Source organism: Pelobates fuscus, chromosome 5 (assembly GCF_036172605.1).
Source record: "Pelobates fuscus isolate aPelFus1 chromosome 5, aPelFus1.pri, whole genome shotgun sequence".
Taxonomy (NCBI): domain Eukaryota; kingdom Metazoa; phylum Chordata; class Amphibia; order Anura; family Pelobatidae; genus Pelobates; species Pelobates fuscus.
In genome coordinates, this window is record NC_086321.1 from 346,308,798 (window position 1) to 346,332,156 (window position 23,359).

The 23,359-nt window shown below is 41.2% G+C and overlaps 1 protein-coding gene across 1 annotated transcript; it reads right to left on the minus strand.

Annotated features, from left to right (window-relative positions):
• Positions 1 to 6,365: 6,365 nt before the first annotated feature.
• On the minus strand, positions 6,366 to 21,816 carry ERI1 (exoribonuclease 1). The gene is made up of 7 exons (XM_063453283.1): positions 21,550 to 21,816; positions 15,220 to 15,398; positions 13,728 to 13,947; positions 11,524 to 11,607; positions 10,809 to 10,918; positions 8,854 to 8,968; positions 6,366 to 6,887 (listed from the first exon to the last, which is right to left on the minus strand). Exons 1-7 carry the CDS (start codon positions 21,646 to 21,648, stop codon positions 6,645 to 6,647), a joined length of 1,050 nt encoding a protein of 349 aa, XP_063309353.1. The 5' UTR covers positions 21,649 to 21,816; the 3' UTR covers positions 6,366 to 6,644.
• Positions 21,817 to 23,359: the final 1,543 nt, after the last annotated feature.

Below are 23,359 nucleotides of genomic sequence, written 5' to 3' on the forward strand. Positions count from 1 at the left end.
GCAGTGAGACTGCAAGGCTGTACACCAAGACTGCTTAATTAAGCTAAAGTTGTTTTGGTGCCTATAGTGTCCATTTAAATAGCGCAGGCAATAATAAAAAAAAAAGCCAGTACTTTTTATTTCAAATATATATATATATATATATATATATATATATACATACATACATACACACACATACACATAATGTAATAACAATAAACATGTCGACAATACACATTGATAATACATGAGTTTTTACAACAATGACAATATAATGAACATAAAAAAAGAAAACAGATTCAATTCAAAAATAAGTCAATATTTTTTTCTCCACATATGGGGAAAAAAGCGATTTATTGGATTTATTGGCTCTGCTGCCCTGATGAGTCAGCTACATGCCATACTGGTTTTAGGTTTGTGTTACCAAAAAAAAGAAAAAAAAAAAAGAAAAAAAAAAAGGAACACGATTGGGTTTCAGAAGAAAAACCACAAAACGCTCTTAAAACTCAAAGAATACATGATTGAAAACAGTCCCATGACGAGTAGCTCCTTTCTGTCTGTCCTTTCAATTATATATATCAGGGCTTGCACAGATGTAAGTGCTAAGTTTATTCAAGGAGAAATTCTTCTTTTCAAGTTTACCTTTTTATTTAAAATTTATAGAGACAGAAATAGTACAGATCAACAAGCAGCATGGGTAAAAGTTTGGTGCACAGACATGGTACATGCCTTGTGGAACACAAAGGTAGTAGAAGTCTCAATGGGAAATTCTTTGCCCTAGATACACTGGTCTATTCATCCATTGCACACTCACAGGTGATTTGCTATTGTCATTATGCATTGAAAACAGCAAATTTACAGAAACAAATATCATAACATAAATAGTACACCATCATAAATGGTAAACCATTAGGGCACCTAATCCCATCTAACTGAAAGTGGATATAAACATAGTGGGTCGTAGATTCCATCAGTGTCACCCAGGTTTTGTGAGCTAGAGTATACCGCTTCTTGAGTGTACTTTGTCATTCTGTTAGACTAACTTACTAGTAATTCCTGCCTCCAGTCTGCCCATCACCTCACTTTTTTCTACACAATTTTTTACATGGGTTGAAAGGAACAATGCAAGCACTGTAGTGGTTATGGTGCCAGGAGTGCCCAGCCCTCCATCACCACTTTTTTTTTTTTACATTTATTTATTTTCAACACGGAGGTTCCTTGGTTTTTGCTCTATCTCAGCTTAGGCTGATGTCAGCAATGGGGCGGGGGTGGAGTGGGCAAGCTAATGCGCATGCGCAGCAACACTGGACATGCTCATGCAAAGTGTGAAGATGTCTAGTGCCATTTCACAAACTCCATAAACCACCAGGAAGTACCTTAACTCTGCAATGTAAATATTGCAGTTTCTCACAAACTGCAAAGTTTTGCATTGCAAGGTTAAAAGGGACACTGTAGGCACCAAGACCACTTCAGCTCATGTCCCATAACCATGCAAAAGTAATTATTGCAGTTTCTGAGAAACTGCTATAATTACCTTGCAGGGTTAACTCCTCCTCTAGTGGCTGTCTACCAGACAGCCGCTGGAAGGACTTCAGGAATTAAAACGGACCTTTGGTCCGTTATCTGACGCTGGACCTCCTCATGCTCTGCATATGGTTTCCTCTATGGGAAAGCATTGAATACGCTCCAATGGGGAAATCATAATGCGAGCGTGGCCATTGCTTCGCATGTGCATTAGGTCTCCACTGCCAGCTGACGCCGGGAGAGGAGCATGGGCGAAGCTTGACCCAGCGCCAAGAGACATCGGCGCTGGATTCAGGTGAGTGACTGAAAAGGTTTTAACCCCTTCAGCCACGCGTGAAGGATGGGGACACTGTATGATTCTACAGTTCCGGGAAAACGGGTTTTGTTTCCTGGCACTATAGAACCCCTTTAAGGGAACAGAGTCACTGCACCCACACCACTTTTTCTACACAATTTTTTACATGGGTTGAAAGGAACAATGCAAGCACTGTAGTGGTTATGGTGCCAGGAGTGCCCAGCCCTCCATCACCACTTTTTTTTTTTTACATTTATTTATTTTCAACACGGAGGTTCCTTGGTTTTTGCTCCATCTCAGCTTAGGCTGATGTCAGCAATGGGGCGGGGGGTAGAGTGGGCAAGCTAATGCGCATGCGCAGCAACACTGGACATGCTCATGCAAAGTGTGAAGATGTCTAGTGCCATTTCACAAACTCCATAAACCACCAGGAAGTACCTTAACTCTGCAATGTAAATATTGCAGTTTCTCACAAACTGCAAAGTTTTGCATTGCAAGGTTAAAAGGGACACTGTAGGCACCAAGACCACTACAGCTCATGTCCCATAACCATGCAAAAGTAATTATTGCAGTTTCTGAGAAACTGCTATAATTACCTTGCAGGGTTAACTCCTCCTCTAGTGGCTGTCTACCAGACAGCCGCTGGAAGGACTTCAGGAATTAAAACGGACCTTTGGTCCGTTATCTGACGCTGGACCTCCTCATGCTCTGCATATGGTTTCCTCTATGGGAAAGCATTGAATACGCTCCAATGGGGAAATCATAATGCGAGCGTGGCCATTGCTTCGCATGTGCATTAGGTCTCCACTGCCAGCTGACGCCGGGAGAGGAGCATGGGCGAAGCTTGACCCAGCGCCAAGAGACATCGGCGCTGGATTCAGGTGAGTGACTGAAAAGGTTTTAACCCCTTCAGCCACGCGTGAAGGATGGGGACACTGTATGATTCTACAGTTCCGGGAAAACGGGTTTTGTTTCCTGGCACTATAGAACCCCTTTAAGGGAACAGAGTCACTGCACCCACACCACTTTAATGAGATGAAATGTTCTGGATGCTTATACTGTCCCTCTGAAACATGCAGTTATAATACCTGTCAATTCCTCTTCACTTCTAATTACGTTACTTTTTAGAACTTATGTTTTTAAGTACTCAAGATTGTAAGCACATTCTAAGGTCATTACGTTGCTCCTTGACATGACCATTGCTTTCGGTAGATCTATTAAACAATAAGCGTTTTAGAGCAAAAAAAAAAAAAAAAAAAAAAAAAAGGTCCTATTGCACCATAACATTCATTAATGACAATTCACATTACACAGCGTTTCCTGATTGAGAAAGAGAATGCATAGAAAGAGAAAGGTTGATGATTGACACATTCAGCATGCTCCAAAAGCAAAAAGGCAGGTTAGAAACTGATAGCGAGGGATGAATCAGCGTGTGATGACTTCCATTTTAAAGCAATTGAAGGAACACCCCAACGACTTCATCTCGATGTTATGGTGCTGGGAGGTCCTGAGCGTCTTCTTACCTTAAAGGGTTAAACCATTTCTAAAAGTGCTTTACGATGGCACCCATCCTCCAGGGCTTTCTTCCTCCACCTCTAGTCCCGGCTTCAATGTTTCTCAATGGGAGCTTTTGTAAATGATAAAACGCCAAGGCCTTCCGGTAGATGTCAATGACATCATTGCGATGAAGTCAACATGGTGCCCAGAGTGTTCCTTCAAGGTTCCAAGTAGAAGGGAGTAAAGAGTGAAAACAATATCTGACATTGTAAGCAGAGAATGTGTCAACAATGAAAGAATGGTGAAAGATTAGGGAAGTGTTTTATTTTTATTTTTTTAAGTAGAAGAGTTGAGTTAGGAGACAGGGAAGTAGTAATGAGTTGTAGCAGATTATTTTGCTGACCCCAAGGAAGGTAGAGTGCTGATGGAAATATGAACAGACGGTTGCTAGTGGAGACAGAATATGAAGAACTTCTACCTTCCTGAATGTACCTTTTTTTTTCTTTTTTAGATGACTTGTGATCACAGCACTAATATGCATGTGTTTGGCAACTGGAACAGAAACTTGCTTTAAACTCTGCACATTAACAACTGGACTGCTATACATAAGGAAAGTACTTTTACTCATGTGTTTTAGAAAAAGTAAAGCACTATGGAATAAAAATAAATAAATTTAGACACAGGCAGCTTTATAGAAGGAGAATGGACAAAAGTATTTTTGGTGACAGATCTGCTTTATGTAGGTTGATGTAACGAGGCTAAAGCTCCCAAACATACTAGTCTGACAGCAGTTACAGCCAAGGAAACCTCAACATACAAAATACATTGTACAAGGGATGTGTGAGGTTTATAAAGGGAACATGGATACATGTAATGTGACATTTGTCAAAATAATACCTCCCCCAGAATTGTACTAAATCTCTTTACAAACATTTGACAACCCACTTTATAAATCAAGAACAGTGCAGCACGCTTCCTGTATATGAACATCCATAAGTTCTTTAAAAACATCACATTCACAATAGTTTGTCTGGAGGCAATCTAAAAATAAATCTTAATTAAAACAGCAGAGACACCTACTGGTGATATAATAGCATTGCCTCAAAAAGTGCTACAGCTGGTTTATTTCCCCAATTCTTCCACATGACCTATTTCACAAAGGCCCTGGGGGGGTGGGGAAATTTAACGGTTTAGAAGCTGAACAAAACATTAAAACCATTTGTGATGCCTGAAATGTCACGGACTTCATGAACGGACATGGATTATGAAGTCCGTGACATTTCAGGCATCACAAACACAAATTTAAAGATTCCCATAACACTTGCGTATATTGATCCACTTCTTCGCAAAACGTGGATATTAAATGCGGCTAGTATGACATTGCATATTCAAAATGCAGCACTACTTTGACATCTGTAACACTGCTGGTTCAAATTGTATCTTTAAGCTTGTTCTTCTAAGCATATTCTTCTCAGACTGCCTCGGTCTTTTGGTGAACCTTACGGTTTTGGCCTTGACCCCTTGTTCTTCTCCACTACAATGCTTCCCAAACATTAGATTTCCTCCTTCCCTCTGCGGCTAAACCCGGCCACTTTCACTTAAAAGGACATTGCGAAGATCCATTAGTACTGGAAGTGTTAAACTTGCATTATCAGTGTGAATGTTTGAGGTTTTCTCTGGGTACAGCCCAAGTTTATTAAAACGATTCCTAAACAGTTTGACAATAAAACCAGGGATAGTGCCAAAGCATGCTATGCAACACAACTAATACCAGTGAGCTATAGTGAGAATGTTGCTTAGACTCAAAAAAAATTTAAAAATTAAATAAAGTGTGCAGTAATCGTAGAAGCCCTGTACTTGTTCATATATGTACCATACAATCCTTGTCACAGCTGTTGGGGCATTGCAAGAGTGTGTGTTAAACATATGCACCACAAAAATAAAGAATTTAAAAAAAATAAAAAGAATGTTGCTTAGAGTGTTCCTTTAAAGCCTTGAGATGGCAAATAAAGAATTAAACATTGAATAGTACACATTTAAGCTTTAAAACCCCTTTTATCGTCATGGAACAATGGAGTGTAATAAGAAACTTCTCATAAACAACAATTAAGCGATACATATGCTTAGCAGTTGGCATATTTTGCATGATATATTCCAAAGCTTTAAAGCAAAAGACAAACGAAATGTAAACGTTTAAACAAAATCTAAAAACAAACTTTGAATGGACTTAGACCTCACTTTAAGTGCTAATTAGCTCAAATTGGTATAATGTCTTGATATAGCACAACAACTATAGAATATTGGTAAGTCGCAATGGAGGGATTGGACCACTGACCCAAGTCAAGTACCAATCCGTAAATACAAAAGTCGAGTTAATTTTGGACTGAGTGGAGTGGACTAGTGAATGGATAAAGGGTTGCCACGTAATTAATGAGTTGGTGAAATAAGAAAAGATTTACCCGAAACTCCTGATATATAGTGCGACTTATATCAAGATTGTTTCAATTTCCACACAACCCCAAAAGCAAATAAAAGTTTGCTCGGCTTGTCCCACACTTTAACCCCTTAAGGACCAAACTTCTGGAATAAAAGGGAATCATGACATGTCACATGTCATGTGTCCTTAAGGGGTTAAACAACTAGCCAAATCTTTGATTCAACAGAAATAGTTTTTGGGGGATTAATGTGTGGTGTTTGGTATTTACATCCAATCAGCCTCATACCACAAAATGCATCTAATTACATTTTAAACCCAATACTATCAAATAGAATATGCAGATTTCAGTAGAGTAACTGGAATGAATATTCTGTTACTTGTTAATAAACCCATGTGTTTTTTTTTTTTTTTTTTTTTTAAGAGGTAGTTCTATTTTAGAATTTCATTCTTTAAAAGATAACACTGATGTAATCGTTCATTGCTGTGAACTGACCACAGATCACATTAATCACAGAATAAGCTTGTAATAAACCCTGTGAGTAAACAAGCCAAATGGGGCAAGTAATATCCTGGCTTACAAATTTACAGCTTATTTAAAATATAGAAAAAAGTGTCAATAATGCACATACCTTTAAATTAATACAAACAATATTTATTGTCAAGCTATATTCCAAATATAACGAATTCCCCAGGATATTGTCCGTTGAAATTCATTTATTAAAGACATTAAAAAACACAATCCATTTTAAGCATTGCATTTCCTAGTTAATAAATCACAAGTGCACATATTTAAAAGCATGTCAAAAAAGCAAATCTTTTGCGAGAACTTACAAATTTTAGTAAAATCATGTAAGGTGCTCCTAAAAAAACAAAAACACGAAGTATATACACACAGCAGCAGGGAAAAGGCTAGTTTTTAAAGCACGGATATTGAGGAACAGGAGCCCCTTCAAATGGCAAGGAGCTACATACATTCACGAGCAGCCCTCCATGCAACCGCTCATTAACACGCAGTTCACAGCCATCTCGAAGCATTCGAACGGCAATCCGGGCTATGTTCTTAGAATCATCCAGACCACTGTGCAGACGGCCATCATAATTCATTCCCAACTTTTCCAACATGGTTGTCAGTTTGGTTTGGGTCCTTGGCACCTGGCAGAAAATTGCAAAACCGTAAACTATGGGGAGGTGGGTATCAGTAAACAATCACATAAGATCAGATCCATAATGTTGTAGTACGGGATTAGGTTCTACTTCAGAGCTTTCTAACCAACTGAAAACATAGTCAATCTCTAGTTAACAATTAAAAGTGGGGATCTTAATGTCTTTCCAAACAAACTGGCAGAGTTCAACTTTAATAGCAATATATTTCTTTTATCTTCTAATTTTCTCCATCATGACTAGAATGCAAACAGATAATTATTGTCCGGTGAGATTACACAGAGTGGTGAATGGAAGCTAGGTAAGCAGTAGGATAAAGTTAAGGACACCAAGTCACCAAAACAACTTTAACTTATGCCTCTGCAGTCTAACTGCTCAATTATCTGCCATTTAGGAATTAAATGACTGTTTATGCAGCCATAGTCTTTATTCCTTGCAAGTGATTTACACAGCCTACCTGAATATTTCCTGTAAAGTGTCATTTAAGGTTTACACATCATTTATTGCAAGTTCTGTTTAATTTAGAATTTCTTATATCAGTTAATAGCTTGCTGGACACTTATTTTGCTATTTGGCTATCAATGATGAGAAAAAATGGTTTGTCTTTTCTGATCAAATAAAAAAAATTTGGAGCAAGAGATACTGCCATGAGTAGAACAAGATCATCCAGTGAAGAGAAGACAGAATCACACTTACTTTCAGCCATCCTAGAACAATTGTTTACATTCAGTTTTAGGTTTAATATCTACATTTGCCACCCGCGGTCTATGCTTATAGATATTGTTTTATATAACCAAACCTGAAAGCGCTAACAGGTTATTTATTATTTATATTTCGCTAATTGATAAGATGTTTTCCTTATTCATGCTCTAAGTTTCAACATTCTTGTACAACCACACACACGACTAAGTAACCCACACTGACCGCTTAACTTGTATTGATATATATATATATATATAGGACATACACGACTATACTATGCCCTAGCTATTTCACAATAAAATGTGATACTACATTTACCTTTCTGTGCCTACAACAATACACCCATTTTTCGCTGTGTTAGTTAGTTAGCATGCTACCATTCAGATCATATGATCCATAACTTGTACTTTCAAACTCTAGGTCCACGACAAAACTTAAAAAAAACAACAAAAAAAAAAAAAAACGAACTGTCTAGCTTGTAGAGTACTACTGCTGTAACGTACCCTGAAAACCTGATCTAAACCTATAATAGTGTTACCAAACATGTACCTACTCCTGTCCTGGTAACTTCCGAAATGTGTGCATTTTCTCTCCTTGACTTACTGAATATATATTAGCTAAAACATGCTATGCTTAGCCAGTTGTTGACTATTTTTTTTATTTATTTTCTTTCAATATATAGACTTTTATTGATTTTGTCATGAGAGCAAAAGGAGTTATACAGTGTACGTACATAACACAGCACCTATAATTATATTTACAGGATATAATAAGGTACAGTTGTTGACAACTTTTTGGTATTTTTCCTGGGCTTAGACAGGGCTGCGGGCTCTTTAACTGTTACATACGATGGTTAGCGGTGCTACATCATTTCATATGTCCTAGACCAGTTGGATAAGCCAGCGACTAAATGGAATGCTTAATATGGTATATAACGCACTAGGCCGCCAAGGTCTTGCTAGATCTGCTCAGCTAAACTGTGATCTCATTTTAATTGTATACCCAGCGTACAGTTTGAATGTGGACAGTCTTGATATAAATAACTGAAAAATGTGCACGGATTTATGATAACCCCATTGTTAAAAATGTTAATTCTAAGCGTGAGGAATGCTATTGGGGCACCACACGCCTACTGTTATGTTTCTTCTTTGCACTGCAAAAATAAAGAATAAAAAAAAAAAAAAAAAATATCTACATTTGCCCATCTGTGCAGACTCTAAGCAAAATGGTTTGTAATGTTGTAGCTGGTACAGACCTTGTAAAAATTCCCATAACACTTGCGTATATTGATCCACTTCTTAGCAAAACGTGGGTATTTAACGCGGCTAATATGACATTGCATATTCAGAAACTTGCTCATGTCCCAAGATCTAAAATGCAAAAAATATGCAGAACAATTAGCAAAGATTATTTTGACAGATGTCAAACACCTGAAGAAAAAAAAATATTATATATATCAATATGTCACCCCTTATCTATATATTACGCACTGAAATATTGGTATGTAATTTGGAAGTTCAACTGATTGTTCCTTGAATGCCACTTAAGATTTATTTAATCTACAACCAATGGTTCCAATTAACTCAATTTCTGTATATTAAGCACTTCTTTAATAGGCTTAAAGTACATTTATTCAGTACTCTGAGTGAGCAAAAGATCTGTTTTCTTCAAGAGAAAGGGTTAAATCAAAGACAAAACAATTAATGTTTCATTATAGTATTATACACTGCCTGATTAAAAAAAAAAAAAAAAATAAATTAGTCACCAATATTTTGTTGTATCGCCTTTAGCTTTGATTACGGCACACATTCGCTGTGGCATCTTTTTCAATAAGCTTCTGCAATGTCACAAGATTTATTTGCGTCCAGTGTTGCATTAGTTTTTCACCAAGATCTTGTATTGATGATGGGAGAGTCGGACCACTGCTCAAAGACTTCTCCAGCAAATCCCAAAGATTCTCAATGGGGTAAAGGTCTAAACTCCGTGGTGGCCAATCCATGTGTGAAAATGTGTTATGCCCCCTGAATCTCTCTTTTAGAATTTGAGCCCGATGAATCCAGGCATCGTCATCTTGGAATATGCCCGTGCCATCAGGGAAGAAAAAAAAAAATCCATTGATGGAATAACCTGGTCATTCAGTATATTCAGCTGATCTCATTCTTTGGCAAATAAGGTTGTTGAACCTAGACTTGACCAACTGCAGCAACCCCAGATCATAGCACTGCCCAGACAGGCTTGTACAGTAGGCACTAGGTATGATGGGTGCATCACTTCATCTGCCTCTCTTCTTACCCTGATGCGCTCATCACTGGTGGTTCCCAACTTTCCTTTTAGTTTTTAATAATGCATTGGACAGTTCTTAACCCAATTTGCATGCCAATGATTTGACCCTTCTCAGAGACCAACATCTTTTCCACGACCACGGGATGTGTCTTTCGACATGGTTGTTAAAGAAATGAGAAGCTACTCATTGCATCAGTTGGGGTTAAATAACTTGCCAGCTGAAATATAAATCACCCATGCAGTAACTATCCAATAGGAGGCGACTTTTTTGGCCAGGCAGTTTATTATATAGTATAACAAACACAGCTAATATTTTAGTGTTGGGGAAAGTAAAAAATAATTTTGTAGTTTGCTGGCTATTCAGGTCTTGAAGACACACTGTTATAGTTTTTAAAAATAAATAAAATAGAAATACTCATACGGAATACCGGAATTTCATTGAACATTAAGTTCAATTCAAAAGGTGAGACAATATAGACTACTTTGTCATATTAACTAGTTGAAACAGCAATAAGACGTACTTCAATAAACTGCTACCTGCCATACCTTGCGACAATGTCTTCTGCATTTTCTTACAAAGACTTGTAGAAGTTTCTCAGCAATGAGCCTTTGAGCACATAAACCACGTAGCTTTGTTTAAAGCTGCAAGTGTAGTCTGAAATGACCTGTATAGCACAGGTACTTTGAGTACGTACCTATTGTAGCCCAAAGAACTAATTTTGGACCCATTTTAGAAATAGCCTCAGGTTATTGCAGGCACAAATATGTCCAGTATTGGACACCGTCATTACTATACCATAACTGCCTGGGAAAGATCACACCATTTCATTTAGACAAGCTGCCCACTCTTTATAGCCCAAAGCCGGACTGCACAAAATCATTTGCTAAAAAGTAACCGCATTCAGCTTAGGGCCCTCTAAATCATACCCGTCAGTGAGGATTGCATATTTGTACTTTGTTCCGAGTTCCTTTTCTCGCATCCAGTCGACAACGCTACGAAGAACTTCAGGAAACGTATCTGCAGTGTCTACAATGTCCTGTCAGGATATTAAAAGAAAAAAAAAAAAAAAATTATAATGCCATAATCACTACAACTGGCCCTTTATAGTGGTTATGGTCCTTCAAGACTGTGGGTGTCTACACCTACCTTAAACAGTATGACACAAAGAGGATCCCCAAGTGCCTGTGGTATGGCACCTGCTAGATTATTAATGTTCCATGTAAATCGTAAAAAAAAAAAAATGCTTAACATTTTAAAGAAAAACCTGACAATACTAATGAAGGGAAAAGGCCATTTTGCTGGTGCCTTGGACTTTCTGTGGCAAAACACTTCTAAACTGTATAACAGAAACAGGGGCTAGCTCTAAAAATTTCCCAGCACCTTCTAAATGGGCACGCTAATCCCATAACCACTACAATGCATTATAGTTATGGGATTAGAGTGCCCATTTCGAAGTTTTTGGTCTAGTAGTAGCTATCAAATAACATTCTCTCTTTAGAAAAGAACAAGCACAGAGTAGGACAATGAACACATTTAGGATTTAACTATACATACACTATAGTTAAAATCCTACCTCTTATAATATTGTAAAGCTCTACGGAAAATGTTGGCGCTATATACATGGCAATAATGTATAAATACCTGAGTAATTCCTGTAAGTGTAATGCAGAATTCAGAAAGATTAGTCTTGATTTCTGGCTTCACATAACGCTGAAACGTGTCTTCCTAGAGAAAAGAGAAATAAAATAAATAGAAGAAAACATTAAAAATAAATATTCTATATTCAATCCCTCAAATTTCTAAACATTTTTTCAATGCAAGTGCAATGCAACCCTGTCACAAATGGCTATAATGAGCCTTCTACAAAGCACTACTCTGGGTAAAGATTTGCAGATTGTATCCCTGTGTTAAGAGGAAACTTAGAACTCCTCCGCATTCTCCAGCTTCTTTTTACTTTTCTACTGAAAGTTTAGAGTAGGTGCTTTAGAAGCCATTTTACAGGTTTATATAGAGGTCATTATAATAAAATCGTTCTGTTATATGGGATGCTAAATTCGAATGAAAAACATGTTTGCAAACTTGTTTTAGCAAGATGCTAGCATTTCAGAATCCCTAGTTTGATATATTAATGGTTTTAGAACTAGTTTCTGCTAGTTAATGCATTCTACCACAAGCAAATAAGAGCCGATTATGCTCAAGTACAATAAGCTAGGGCAATTCTTTTAAGACTTTAAAGCTCACTTAAAGGAGCACTATAGTGCCAGGAAAACAAACTTGTTTTCCTGGCACTACAGGGTCATTTGGCCCCCTCCCGCTGGGCTCAACGGGTCAAAACCCATTCAGACAGACACTTTCCTTTCTCCAGCGCCGGGCTCCTTCTGTGCTGGGGGAACTCTTCATCACCTGCCGACGTCATATCCAAATGCGCGGCACGCATTCCGACAGCCCATTTGAAAGCATTACTCAATGCTTTCCTATGGACATCCACTGTCTTCTCACTGATTTTCACAGTGAGAATTGTGGAAGCGCCTCTAGCGGCTGTCAGTGAGACAGCCACTAGAGCAGGGGTAGGCAACCTATGGCACGTGTGCCATGCACGGCACTCGAGGTGTCTTTGCACGGCACTCAAGGCTGCTATAGCCAAACGGGCTCTGGCCTATCAGGAGTCCCAGTGAAACTTAAGATATCTGCTAATACGAAAAGGTGGTGAAGGACAATCCTCAATTTATGCATTGTAGCACGTAGAGGAAGTGACCTCAGATCACTTCCTCCCAGCACTTGTGAATGGGAATCCACACTGGAGTAGAGCTGCCGGCAGCTGCTATTGCAGCTCCTGTCCTTGACCTGTACCTGGCCAGGCTGGTCCCCACTGGAACCTAGGGAAGCCACCCACACTGCTAGATATACACAGAAATGCAGAATAACCCTCCCCTCATACAAATAATACAAACAGCCCACAAACAAACGTACACACAATTCGCACAAACGTTACACCACTAACAATCCACATACATGCTCACAACAAAACATGCAGTGTCTCACATGCAATACCCCAAACAGCCCCACAAATATACACACTACCAAACACACAATGTGATATATCCATCGACACATACAATTCCACAAGCAGCCCACATACACAGCAAACATTTCTAGGTATCATACACAATACCACAAACTACTCTCGAACATATACAATATATTAGCTCATATACGCACAAATACAACGATACAAGGCAACTGCAGTATAAATAGCACCTTAATTTAAAAAAAAATAAAGTTGGTGGAAATGAAATACATCTGATGTAGCAGGATGGCGTGGCAACCAATTGCTAAACAGCTTACGTGGAATATAACTTCAACCGTAACCAATAAGTGGCTGACCTGATCGGTTTAGTGAAGACGGGGGGGAAAAAAAAAACAAAAAAAAAAAACAAAAAACCACAGTCTATGAAAAGGAGGGTACATTTTCCAGCTAATGTTAATGGTTCTTAAATTTAAGAAAAATATGATTGAGAACGTAGAGAGGAAAAAAAAAAAAAAAAAAAAAAAAAAAAAAAACCACAGTCTATGAAAAGGAGGGTACATGAAAAGGAGGGTACATTTTCCAGCTAATGTTAATGGTTCTTAAATTTAAGAAAAATATGATTGAGAACGTAGAGAGGAAAAAAAAAAAAAAAAAAAAAAAAACACACTTGTTTGGAGTTGGTTATTTTTTTTGGGGGAGTATAAAAAAAAACACACAGGTCCCTCCCAGTGTTTTAAAAAGATTTCATAAAAAGGCAGATTTGTCACCTTGAGTTGGCATTAGGCCATGTATAATTTATACTCCCTTAAAATCTTACAATTTCCAAAGTCTTTGTGTTGACCAAAACAATAGGGAATTCAATGATCTCATGGATGTAGTCTGGCTTGTTACATTCTTCACAAGTGGCCTCAAAGTCTATGACGCAAATGTAGTCATAATAAGTATCATGACTGCTTGAATCCTTTAACACAACATGTGTCAGCTTCTGTTTCTTATAGTAATTCTTCAGGCGCTTTCTGAGCACATCTTTTACACCACTGGATTAAAACAAACATGAAAAATAAAATTTTAGTCAGTTAGTGTGGGGGGAAGGATATTAAAAAACAAGAACAAAAAAAAAATAAACACACTATACGATGGATCAACATTTTAGTTCTGAAGCACTCTTATCAAAACCTACAATTGCTTTCTTTTTTTGGTTATATATTAATTTGACCAAGTCATTTAATAATGGAGACTTCAAGTGTAGAGTCTACATTTTAAGACATAAGTTTACATACATAAACAATGTTTTTTTTTTTTTTATTATTAGGAAGTTTAGAAGAGTTCTGGCTATATATTGGATGAAACTGACACAAGATCTGTTTAGGTAAAAAGGAAAATTAATTTTCCACATGGTAGAATGTAAAAAAGTTTTCTCTTCAGGGTCTTTCCTCAGTGGAGCAGGATAGGTGTGACTTTCCCCCCCAGTAGAATGAACTCCTTTCTCCTCCATAGCTCATTGCAAGTGTATAACACAAAAATACTGAGTGATCCGAACTCTGCATCCTGTACTGTACTACTCACAACAGAGAGAGTGCTCGAAGGGTGAAAAACAAACTGTTCTATCTTTGGCCAAAAGAGCACTACAGTTTAGGATAGGGACTCCGGGTTTGTGTGTCAGTTACGCAGTCGGCACAGTCCCACAAATACATACATTAAAGAAAATTTTCCCCACGTAGAAAATCGTAACTCCTACTAACACAATTGATAGTGCTACAGACCAATCAACGCTCGACCTCACCTTTGGGCATACATGGAGGATGATGTAAGCACAATTTATATGTAGATAAGATGTTTTAATTCATTTTTGACAGAGTAGGAGATAAATTGTGGACACTAGGCCTCATTTGCGATACTATGTTGAGTAGGATTTGTCAAGCCCTGACGGACATGTCCATACAAAGACAAACATACTGACACTAACTTGGCAGTTTATTACCTTCCTTTTATCACATCAGGAGTAGTATCACTGGTGTTAGTGGGTTGTTGCTGTGTAATACTGTAGTAGAGACATTGTTCACAACTCCCCAGGCAATACTGAGTGATTTATTCAAGAAAATGCCAAGCTTTACTTTATCGCAGACAACACATTAAAGATTCACCGTTTTATTTACACAAGCAAGTGTTTGAGGAAATACATGGTAAGTTATAGTGATAGAATGTTACTGTATACAGTAACATTTATTTCTGAATGCAACTAGTTTGTGATATCTGTAGCAGATCATTTAATATAAAAGAACAAATCTTTGTGCCACAAACAGACTTACCTAGTGTCAAGCTTATACTCTGCAAGTTTTGTTTTCAGCTCATCCTTACTCATTCTGTTAACATAACCATTTGAAATAGCAATTTCTTTATAGACAGGGTCACTGAAGTTACTAGCGCAAGAAGTGATAGAGGTTATCAATGTAGGCTCTTGACCATCCAACCTACTCTTCTGCTTTACCTGCAAAAACAAAAAGAACTTGATTTGCTTGATCATTAAAGATTTCAGAGTAATGCAAGAAAGCATTCTTTCCATAACAATATTCCATGATTTTACTTTAATTCATAACTGAAATTATGGCAAATAGTGCACAGTGGAACCCTGAATGTCTGTTGTGTAAGAGTACACACAGGTACCTGCAATAACCCTATTAAAAGGGGGATTTAGGGTGAGAAGCTACAAGAGGACAGATTTCTAACCTCTTCGTGGAATACTGCCCGTGCTACTGCTGTAGTGGAATTTCTGTGAGAATCAATAGCTTTAAACAGGCAGGAAATACGAGGTAGCAAGATGTGGAACAAATTCTCATAATATAAATTTAATAGGCAATTTTTGCATGGGGCATTTTGATTTTTCAACTTTGAGATCGCCATAGAAATCATAAATGGGTAATTAGGATGTTGAGGTTTAACTGGGAGTGGCAAGGGGTTGACAAACTCCAGCAATGATTGGTCTTGAGATGTGGTGAAATACCTTATTACCTATTGATTAAGGAGTATACAGGGAGTACAGAATTATTAGGCAAATTAGTATTTTGACCACATCATCCTCTTTTTGCATGTTGTCTAACTCCAAGCTGTATAGGCTCGAAAGCCTACTACCAATTAAGCATATTAGGTGATGTGCATCTCTGTAATGAGAAGGGGTGTGGTCTAATGACATCAACACCCTATATCAGGTGTGCATAATTATTAGGCAACTTCCTTTCCTTTGGCAAAATGGGTCAAAAGAAGGACTTGACAGGCTCAGAAAAGTCAAAAATAGTGAGATATCTTGCAGAGGGATGCAGCACTCTTAAAATTGCAAAGCTTCTGAAGCGTGATCATCGAACAATCAAGCGTTTCATTCAAAATAGTCAACAGGGTCGCAAGAAGCGTGTGGAGAAACCAAGGCGCAAAATAACTGCCCATGAACTGAGAAAAGTCAAGCGTGCAGCTGCCAAGATACCACTTGCCACCAGTTTGGCCATATTTCAGAGCTGCAACATCACTGGAGTGCCCAAAAGCACAAGGTGTGCAATACTCAGAGACATGGCCAAGGTAAGAAAGGCTGAAAGACGACCACCACTGAACAAGACACACAAGCTGAAACGTCAAGACTGGGCCAAGAAATATCTCAAGACTGATTTTTCTAAGGTTTTATGGACTGATGAAATGAGAGTGAGTCTTGATGGGCCAGATGGATGGGCCCGTGGCTGGATTGGTAAAGGGCAGATAGCTCCAGTCCGACTCAGACGCCAGCAAGGTGGAGGTGGAGTACTGGTTTGGGCTTGTATCAAAGATGAGCTTGTGGGGCCTTTTCAGGTTGAGGATGGAGTCAAGCTCAACTCCCAGTCCTATTGCCAGTTTCTGGAAGACACCTTCTTCAAGCAGTGGTACAGGAAGAAGTCTGCATCCTTCAAGAAAAACATGATTTTCATGCAGGAGAATGCTCCATCACACGCGTCCAAGTACTCCACAGCGTGGCTGGCAAGAAAGGGTATAAAAGAAGAAAATCTAATGACATGGCCTCCTTGTTCACCTGATCTGAACCCCATTGAGAACCTGTGGTCCATCATCAAATGTGAGATTTACAAGGAGGGAAAACAGTACACCTCTCTGAACAGTGTCTGGGAGGCTGTGGTTGCTTCTGCACGCAATATTGATGGTGAACAGATCAAAACACAGACAGAATCAATGGATGGCAGGCTTTTGAGTGTCCTTGCAAAGAAAGGTGGCTATATTGGTCACTGATTTGTTTTTGAATGTCAGAAATGTATATTTGTGAATGTTGAGATGTTATATTGGTTTCACTAGTAAAAATAAATAATTGAAATGGGTATATATTTGTTTTTTGTTAGGTTGCCTAATAATTATGCACAGTAATAGTCACCTGCACACACAGATATCCCCCTAAAATAGCTATAACTAAAAACAAACTAAAAACTACTTCCAAAAATATTCAGCTTTGATATTAATGAGTTTTTTGGGTTCATTGAGAACATGGTTGTTGTTCAATAATAAAATTAATCCTCAAAAATACAACTTGCCTAATAATTCTGCACTCCCTGTAGTGCAGATTACCTGCATTTTAATTAATCCTAGAGATCAGATAAAGCTTCATACCTCTCCAACATCTAGTTGGTACCCTGCCAATTAGTATCCCATTATATACATTATAAAATGTTCATCTAAGCAAGTTATGGGGAATTTAGTCCAATTTACCACTCCAGGATCTGATGGTTTTTCAGTGTTGAAATTGTCATGTTGGAAGTGCTCACAACCTTTTAATGTAAAGGAAGAAAAGACCTTTGAACTCAATGATGTAGTGTGCATGAGGGGCACTGCTAGAAAATAGCAAGAAGTTGTATTTTGTCTCTAACAATTAAAGTTTAACAGCTCCTAAAGCAATGACTAGGTCACAACTCCTAAAGAGAAAGGATATGCCGGGGCGGGTAGACTCCTAAGGAGCAGGTTCATGGGATTTGACGGGGAAGAGGTTTGTGGGCAAGTATCAGGTGAGTGCACGTTGGTAGCGCTAGCCAGGTGTCAGGCGCAGGGCAATGCATGCGGCTGGTTTCGGCGGGAAGCTCGCCCTCAGGTAGGGTTCCTGAGTGGCTAATTGCAGCGCGAGCTACCTAGCAGCGGGAACTGTGGGGTATAAATTTAAAGGCGCCAAAAAGATTACTCTCCTCAGCTGGTGCCAGACAATTAGGTTTGCTGTTTAATCACGAAGCTGAATTGAATTAAAGATTGGCTGCTCATAAGTATTGAGCTGCAGCTCTTACCTCAAGAAGGTGTCTGGCACTTCTTAGGCTCTCTTTTGGTACTCAGCCCCTGGTACTGAAGGTCTGAACAAATTAAAGAGGAAGGGGCTGAACTGCAGGAAGAGATTACAAATGGAGGAGTGTGCAGGCTATTTCCCGCCCACAATTAAGGGGCCAGTGCAAAACAATTTGGTGAGAGTGACCCCTGCAAGATTCATGTGGCAAGGATTAAAAGATCCAGGGATACTTTTCACCATCTCCCATAAGAAGCAAGAAGAGGCAGTAGAAACAAAGCAGGAAATCTGAACAAAAGAATAAAGAGGCAGAGTGAAGATAGTGAAGCCCAGGACGCCATGGGTCACAGTCATGAGCTGGATGAGTCACAAAAAAAACCTGAATAATGCGGTTTTAGGTGAGAGATTCTTAACTTGAAAAGATTACCAAGTTATTACAGACATTTAGTTTAGCGAGAGCTTGGGTCGAAGGCAAGGAAACCGTCACTGGTAGTCCTAAAGTGATGCAGTCTGGGACGGAGGAGGTTCGAGTGAAAGAAACTTGTATGTTAGGGTGTGGAAGTTCCCCTCTGGTTTTTCATTTAAGTAAATCAATAAAAGATAGGATATGGAGAATACAGTGATATCCTCTCACTGTTACTACAGCAAAAGAGTTTACTAAGCCAGAATAGGGATGAAGAGAGGAAAATTTATACCCAGGCCTCTTAACAATTGGCGCCCTTTACATTTATTCCAATGTGCAAGGCCAAATACCCCAAATCATGCTGTGATTTATTTCAGCATGCAGAAGAGAGAGATTATATATATATATATACACACACCTGACGCAGGACTCTATTGGCAGTGTTTACATTGAAAAGGCTACAGGGACAGGCTACAGACATAACTACATTAAGCTGTAGTGGCTCTGGTGACTATAGTGTCTCTAAGAAGTGTATATTTCTCATAAATTAAACTTCGCTAGTTTATGCCTTCATGCGTTCAGATAGGCACACATAGTTATTGAGGGCAGTTGCGCAGGTTTCTATAGGAGCGATGCGATTCATTTGTCAGTCATAGGTTTGGGGAATATTTAATTTGAGTCTTCAGTCTCTGGGGGTGATGGCCGTGGCCTATGGGGGGGCCACAGAGTTTGGTTGCCCAGAAGCCTGGTGGCGTTGGCATACAAGCCTGGGCATCACAGGAGGGTGGACTTGGTTTATTTGGCTGGAAATATACAGTTATGGCTCCTGGCTTTAAGGGGTGCAGCCTGGAAATGGTTATTTGGTTTAAAGTTATGGTTTTTATTAATATTTGGAAAATTCGTAATAAAAGTCACAGCCATAGGCCAAATTTTGACAATTTTATAAGAAGAAAAAAAAAAAAAACATTTTAGAGGAAGATGTGTTTATACTATGTATCGGGAAGAATGCCAAATTCGAACACCATGCTGAATTGCTAACAGTTACTATATTGCTTCCCACACAGTATCATTACTGTAACGCCCACCTTGCAACTTTTGGAGACATTTCCAAAGGAGACAAGTCCTGCTTATGGACAGACATGCCAATTTCTTTGCTTCCAGTGCTGGGTCTGCCACCTCCTTCTCTGCAGACATCAGTCAATGGGGGTGATGGGACTCCCTGGTTTCCTATGGGGTTTTTCAACATGCTGGACATCCTCATGCAAAGCGTGAGGACGTCCAGAATTGTTTCACGGAGTCTAACTTTGTAAATCTACAAGAAGCACCTCTAGTTTGGGTCTTCGTGCAACAAATATCTGCCCTGCACAGACTGCAGTAATATAATATGAAGCACTTTCAGTGGCTCTCAGTAGAGGTGTTATTAGGGACAAATGCTTCAGAAAAGGCAACATTTACAAATCAGAGCCCTGCAGTGCCAGAACCTATACTCAACAATCGCTACATTAGACTGATGTGGTTCTGGTGTTTAGAGTGGAATGAATACACATAGTATCAGAAGTCCAGGGAAACGACAATCTGATCCACTGTCACAACGTTTGTTTCATTTACAATATAGCATGTTGCATTGTACAATAGCAACGAATCTCTGCAAGTATGCCTAAACACTGAAAGGGTGAGCAAAGCCTACAGGAGATAAAAAAACAAAAACCAACAACAACAATCTGAACACCTGACATGGTGTTCCCCTTCACAGGGACAGAACCCCCCATCCTCAGTTGCCTCACCCACTGACCCCAGCCACCCCCCCATCCACCCACTGACCCCAGCCGCCCCCCCCCATCCACCCACTGACCCCAGCCGCCCCCCCCATCCACCCACTGACCCCAGCCGCCCCCCCCATCCACCCACTGACCCCAGCCGCCCCCCCATCCACTGACCCCAGCCGCCCCCCATCCACCCACTGACCCCAGCCGCCCCCCCCATCCACCCACTGACCCCAGCCGCCCCCCCCCATCCACCCACTGACTCCAGCCGCCCCCCCATCCACCCACTGACCCCAGCCGCCCCCCCATCCACCCACTGACCCCAGCCGCCCCCCATCCACTGACCCCAGCCGCCCCCCCATCCACCCACTGACCCCAGCCGCCCCCCCCATCCACCCACTGACCCCAGCCGCCCCCCCCCCATCCACCCACTGACCCAGCCGCCCCCCCTACCCTCCACCCACTGACCCCAGCCGCCCCCCCTACCCTCCACCCACTGACCCCAGCCGCCCCCCCACACCCTCCACCCACTGACCCCAGCCGCCCCCCCACACCCTCCACCCACCGACCCCAGCCGCCCCCCACACCCTCCACCCACCGACCCCAGCCGCCCCCCACACCCTCCACCCACCGACCCCAGCCGCCCCCCACACCCACCACCCACCGACCCCAGCCGCCCCCCACACCCTCCACCCACCGACCCCAGCCGCCCCCCACACCCACCACCCACCGACCCCAGCCGCCCCCCCTACCCTCCACCCACCGACCCCAGCCGCCCCCCCCACCCTCCGACCCCAGCCGCCCCCCCCTACCCTCCACCCACCCCAGCCCCCCACCCCCTACCCTCCACCCACCCCAGCCCCCCCACCCCCTACCCTCCACCCACCCCAGCCCCCCCACCCCCTACCCACCGACCCCAGCCCCCCCACCCCCTACCCTCCACCCACCCAGCCCCCCCCACCCCCTACCCTCCACCCACCCCAGCCCCCCCACCCCCTACCCACCGACCCCAGCCCCCCCACCCCCTACCCTCCACCCACCGACCCCAGCCCCCCCACCCCCTACCCTCCACCCACCGACCCCAGCCCCCACTGACCCCAGCCCCCCCCACTGACCCCAGCCCCTCTCCCTCCATACACTGACCCCTTATCCTTTCAATGGGACAATGTATAAAGCTCCCACTCACTCCTCCATTGAGATCCATGTGCTTTGCCATCCTCCTGCACAGATCGTCCACCTCTGGGAGGCCTGCATGCAGCGGCCTGTTCTCCTTCTGCTCCTCCATGTTGTGTGGCTGTCAGTGACCCTGGGCGGACAGCACCCAGCTCGGTGAGGGGTCAGGACGGATTTGGGGGTCATAAGCAGCCAGCTGTCGCAGTCCGAACCCCGACCATGGCTTCCCTGTCAACAACCCACCTCCATCAAGTCTTGTCTGTCCCGCTTTTGGACTAGAAATTACGTCACGTCCGGCTGAGGGAGGCAATCCCGCATCGCTGATAGGCTAAGAGGACCGGGAGGAAAAAGCCGATGCCGCCATCATTGATTGGGGAAGACAAATGTGGCAGTGACCTGTCAAGACAGTTAATTTCATCCAGTAGGATTCACACTTATTACGATCAGGTGGGGGAGGGTTTGTATTGATTTATACTATAATTATAATACCTGATGTAGAGATGTTATGGGGTTTTATTCTGTTGCTCTTAAAGGGACACTGTAATTATTTTGACAACTTCATATCAATGAAGTTGTCATAGTGCCTGCAGTCCTGTACCCCCTCACCTACCTCCTATAGCTCTCTGGTTTAATTAGAGTGCTTAGAAGCACTGCCTCAAGGTACGCCTGCAAGCCCTCTTTGAAATAGAGCCAGGAATCTTGCTTCCTAGACCTCATACTGTAACATACCGTGACGTCACGCGCGCATGCGCATGGAGGCCTGCCGCAGCAGTGTTGAGGAAGATTTGGTGCTTGAGGAGTGTGACTAATTAGTTTTAAAATGAATTATTTGTTTTTATTTTAAGATTATATGGTGGGGGGTCTAATTGTACAGAGGCGCCAGGACTGTAGCGTTAGTGTGGTGGAATCTCAGTAAAAATAAATTTACTAGGACAAGATTGCCATGTGGCATATGTGTAAATGTTGTATCAGTTAGTTAGTTACACGTAGCTAAGATACAATCAACACCGTATTGAGCAAATGCAGGAATGCAGAAACTGAAAACACTTCCCCTCCTCCATTGTTCTGGGTGAGCCATGTGGTCTAACAAGTAAGGGAAGTTAGGCTTTGTTCAGCTGATTGTGTAAAGAATATATGTGGGTAGAGTTAACTATAGGAGGAGCTACATGTCTATATCATGCATTTACACAGTCAGTTCTGGGCTCAGATCTTGTTGTATTTTGGTGACATAAGTCCCTCTGAGCCCCGGTCGGTGAATCGAATAAAGAATCTCTTCCTTCCTGAAGAAACCTGTGTCCACTTCTCTGTGCTTGGCTTCCGTCAGTTTCTCCGGTATCATTAGGAATGTATTCAGCTACTCCGGCCGCAAATGTGACATTCTCTTTGAATTCACTTTGAATCCCTGTTTTAGTACATAACCATGTATATCTAACAGCAGTGGTAGGCATTCCAGATGGCGTAGACTGCATCTCTCATAATGCTCTTGCAGCGACAATGCTGGCAAAACATCAAGGAGATGTAGTCCACAACATCTGAAGTGTCAGGATTATAGTTGATCCAGCACGCAGAATAGTATCACACCTAGGACTAAGGATTACGTCTAACCGTACCTTTGAATGGCCAGGCTTAATGTACCTGAGAATAGTCAAAATACTTGCCGAGGTCAGGGATACAGAAAGGGACACAACGATGAGGAATGCCAGAAGTCAAGGAAACCAGAAATTAGGGAAGTCAAAACGAAGCCAAAGTCAAATACCAGAAAAACGCAATCAGGAACACTCTCTCGGATAACCAGCTAGTGGAAACCACAACAGGGCAAAGAG